The sequence below is a fragment of the Prunus mume genome, linkage group LG1 (assembly GCF_029339155.1).
Source record: "Prunus mume cultivar Tortuosa linkage group LG1, ASM2933915v1, whole genome shotgun sequence".
In the NCBI taxonomy this organism is placed as follows: Eukaryota; Viridiplantae; Streptophyta; class Magnoliopsida; order Rosales; family Rosaceae; genus Prunus; species Prunus mume.
In genome coordinates, this window is record NC_142698.1 from 3,734,518 (window position 1) to 3,738,903 (window position 4,386).

Consider the following 4,386-nt stretch of genomic DNA (forward strand, 5'->3'; position numbering starts at 1 on the left):
TAGAAGTAAAGTTAGCCCACGGGCAGACATGACAGTTTTATACATGTTATGTGAATGTGAAGAAATGGAAGCCTTCCAGAATTTTCCAAGTTACGTGCTATATATAGTTGGAAAGATAAGACATTTATCTTTCTAAAATATATTTTTAATGATTTTTCTAGAAGGCCGAAAATCCCCAAATCATGTGACAATTGGGCTGAGCTGTATTTCCCTATGGAGTTAGGAATTGTGATTTTTACTTTCCTATTTGGATTCCTTGTTCACCAAGACTTCTTGGACGACTTTTCAGTCAATCTTAGGGTTTAAAAATCTGATATAAGTGATAGAAAAGGCCAGCCAAGGCCCCCATACAGATTTTTCAAGTCCTAAGGAGATCAACCGGGCAAGAGAAGAAAGCTGCCAACGAGTTTTTTCTTTTCCTTTCTTCTTTTAATTTTCAGTTCTTATGTATTTATTTTTGAGTTCATCAAAGAACATAAGTAACTAATTTCTTGTTAGTTAGGCCTTAATCTTGAAGCCCTAAACATGATTTCAATTCTATAAACAAGTTTGAATAGATTTTTTAGTTTTTACAAGTGTGATGATTTCGGTTTCTCTATTTTATGTGAATTCTGATATTGTGTTTCTTTGAGTAGCTAACTTTGAAGCATGTATTGGAATTAAATTGTTGTAGAACATAGGTCAATTGCCATATTGAATGTGTTCTTGTTTGCAACGAATAATTGGGTTAAGAACTAGTTACGAGAAAATGATTCTTGAATTCCTAATAACAAATGCCATGTTTTAGGGGTTTTGTGACACTCATATTCTCTTTGATCTCAATGGATTCTTGATTGTTAATTTGAGTAAATGCCATACTAGATTTCAATTAAGAATGCACGTATTGATGTAAATGTCATACACTTTACATACACTTAAGAGAGAATCATACAACTCGAGTCAAATGCCATGATCTTGTTGTGAGTGTCGTCATCATATGCTTGCTAGAAATTGATTATCTATTGTTGTTTATGGATTGATTAACTCTTTGGAGGTGGATAGTGAGTCCTAGCTATTGTTCTTGACTGATTTAAACCAATTTCTCTTAAACCCTAATTTAAATTCTGTTTTGTTTTCTTTTCCTTGTTTTGTTTTATTCACAAAATCAAAATCAAAACCCCTGGTGTTGGCGTGTGTGTGGAAGTCCTTGTGTTTTAATTTTCATTGCGTGACACTGAAAAGTGTCTCTTTAGATTACAATATCTGTGGCAATAACCATTGCTTGCTTACTATACTATCATTTGATTTGTGCACTTGCAGTGTTTTAATATTGTCGTTAAAAATTACCAACAAGTTTTTGGCTCCGTTGCTGGGGATTGCTAATCTAATTGAGTTTTGTTTTCAATTTCAGGTATATGCTGGGTCGTCGTTCGCAGAATTACGAACTTATACCATACGACCCTGCACTAGAGAACACACTTCGTTATCTCCGTCGAGATAAAAATAAGCAAACTACACTTCCAATCAAGATGGGAGACGAGTTGGAACTCAACAACCTCACCCGACCTTTGAAGGATTTCACAGTTCCTAAAGCATTGGACTAGCAGTCTTGCATGCGTATCTAGCCACTGCAACCACCTTTGAGATTGAGAGTGGCACCATTCACCTTTTGCCACAATTCTATGGCAAGGCTGGGGATGATCTTGACATACATATCCAAGATTTCTTTGTCGTGTGCGCAACTATGCACAATGGAGGGATTAGTGATGAGGCAATCAGATCGCGTTTGTTTCCATTCTCACTCAAGGAAGGAGCCAAGGAGTGGCTCTATTCTTTGCCTATCTATCACCACATGGACAACATTGGCTTCCAAGTTCCTTGCAAAGTTCTTTCCAGCTCAAAAGACGAACCATATTAGGAAGGAGATCATGGGAGTGCAGCAACTAGATGGAGAATCATTTTATGAGTATTTGGATCGGTTTCAGAGACTCTTAGCTTTGTGCCCTCATCACCAAATTGAAGATTGGCTACTTATGCAATACTTTTATGAGGGATTACTTGATTCAGAGAGGATGATGCTACTAGTGAAGGAGGCTTGATGAACAAGAGTGCTACTCAAGCTAAGGAGATGTTTGAGAACATTGCAGCAAACTCTCAACAGTTTAATGATCGGAGAGCTCCCCCAAAGAAAACAGGCGTTTATGAGGTAAGTGCTAGTGATATTGGTCCTCAAATAGCTAATTTGACTAACCTTGTTAAGCAGTTAATCCCTTAAGCACAAGTGTGTGTCATGTGTGCTAATCCTGGACATCCTATGGAGTCTTATCCCAGTTTGTATGGTGATGGAGAAGAGATGACTCAAGCACACTATATGCAGCACCAAAAGCCAAGAAACGATCCATTTTCTAACACCTATAATCTGGGATGGAGGCAACACCCTAACTTTGGATGGAAGAACAACCAAAATGTGCAAATAGCCCCAGTTCAACAAAATCAGTTTGTTCCTCAACAAAATGCACCACCACCACCTCCTGGGCAAGGTAAGTCTTTAGAAGAGTTAATTAATTCTTTGGCATTAAGCACTCAAGGTTTTATGCAAGAAACAAGGCAAACACATACACTAATGTCTACAGCAATCAAGAGCCTTGAAAACCAAGTTGGACAAATTGCAGCCTCCTTGAGTTAAAGAGAGCCAGGAAAGTTTCCAAGCCAAGTAATTCCAAATCTTAATGGAGGCCATGAAACCGCAAAGGCAATTACTCTTCGAAGTGGAAAAGAGGTGGAAAGGGTTGAGAATGAGGAGAGAAATTCAACCAAAACTGTGGCTGCCCCCTCTCCTAAGCTTACGATTCCAAGTGACAACTGTAAGGTAAGTTCTCTTGTGAATCATTCGATTACTTCAAAGGTTCCTTTTCTTCGTAGGTTTTTGAATTCAAAGAAGGATCAAGTTTCAAAGGATATCCTAGAGACTTTCCTAAAAGTAGTGAACATTCCCTTACTCAATGCGATCTAGCAAATTCCAAGCTATGCAAAATTCCTCAAAGAACTTTGCACAAATAAGAGGAAGTTCAAGGAGCATGAAACCGTGGCCTTAAGTGAAGAGGTCTCGGCCATGCTATCGCGTAAATTGCCTCCTAAACTAAAGGATCCAGGGAGTTTTACTATACTTGTCTCATTGGAAATCAAAGGTTTGAACATGCTTTATTAGACTTAGGTGCTTCAATTAATTTGATGCATTTTTCTAATTTTGAATCTCTAAATTTAGGTGAGCTTAAGAAGACTTCCGTGAGCATACAATTGGCTGATCGATCAATCAAGTATCCTAAGGGAGTGTTGGAAGACGTTTTGGTCAAGGTGAATGAGCTAATTTTTCCAGCTGACTTTCTAGTGCTTGAGATGGAGGAAGTTCCTTCCATTGATTTTAGGACGTCCATTCATGAGAACAGCAAGGACAAAAATTGATGTGTTTAAAGGCACTCTCACAATGGCATTCGATGAGGAAACCGTGGAGTTTAAGGTATTTGATGCTTTAAAATATCCTAATGATGATCATGCTTGTTTTTCCATAGATGTACTTGAGCACATGGTACGAGAAATATTTAATGCATCACAAGGAGAGACAGCATTGGAGAGGGCACTCATCCAAAGCCCCGAAACTATGAATAAAAAAGGGATCAACCAGGCCTGTGGGGCCCACGACCTCCCATTTCAGAACCAAGAGTTCCTAAGGGTTCAACAAGGTTTACTAAACCTATCCTGCAACTTTGGTCTAAATCGAACGGTCAGATTGCTCATGATCGGAAGGTAATCATTTATCTAAACTTTGAATTTTTGAAGCAGAGTATCTGGGACCGTGCAGAGCGAGGAATGCGGCTCAGGTGTACCACCTAATTACTTTGAAACAGTGTCATTTATAAATAATGCCCCACATGTTTTGGGAACCCCCAAACGTGCGGAGCGAGGAATGCGGCTCAGGTTGACCAATGGTCCCCTGAGGCTTGCGAGGATTGCGGTTCGAATAGCAGTGGTATCTCTGAGGCCTGCAAGGATTGTGGCTCAAGTAGACTTGGTGTCTCCGAGGCCTGCGAAGATGGAATTGATGTATCAGTAATAGGGTTACACCTAGGTGGAAAAAATTTCAGTTTTGAGATGTTCTTAAATTAAAATAGAGGGAGTTCAATGTATGGCAATTTATATTTAGTATGTGACTGATACGAGTATTGGGAAGTTACGAAGTATTGCTTTAGAGCTGTAAATATGATTGAGTATAACGGACACATGAGAATTCAGTTTGATTTGCAAAACACATGACAATATGATGAATGAATAAGATATTCAATTACATTATTAAAGGGAAAGAACTACGTGTGGCTTGATCCCTCAGTTAGGGTACGTAGGCAGCCTGAT

The 4,386-nt window shown here is 38.8% G+C and overlaps 1 protein-coding gene across 1 annotated transcript; it reads left to right on the forward strand.

The window, feature by feature from the left end:
• The first annotated feature begins 1,730 nt into the window (after window positions 1-1,730).
• Window positions 1,731-3,441, forward strand: LOC148920724 (uncharacterized). The gene is made up of 6 exons (XM_089046947.1): window positions 1,731-1,957; window positions 2,047-2,185; window positions 2,300-2,519; window positions 2,715-2,848; window positions 2,993-3,167; window positions 3,245-3,441. The coding sequence occupies exons 1-6, from the start codon at window positions 1,731-1,733 to the stop codon at window positions 3,439-3,441; spliced, it is 1,092 nt and encodes a 363-aa protein (XP_088903073.1).
• The last annotated feature ends 945 nt before the right edge of the window (window positions 3,442-4,386 follow it).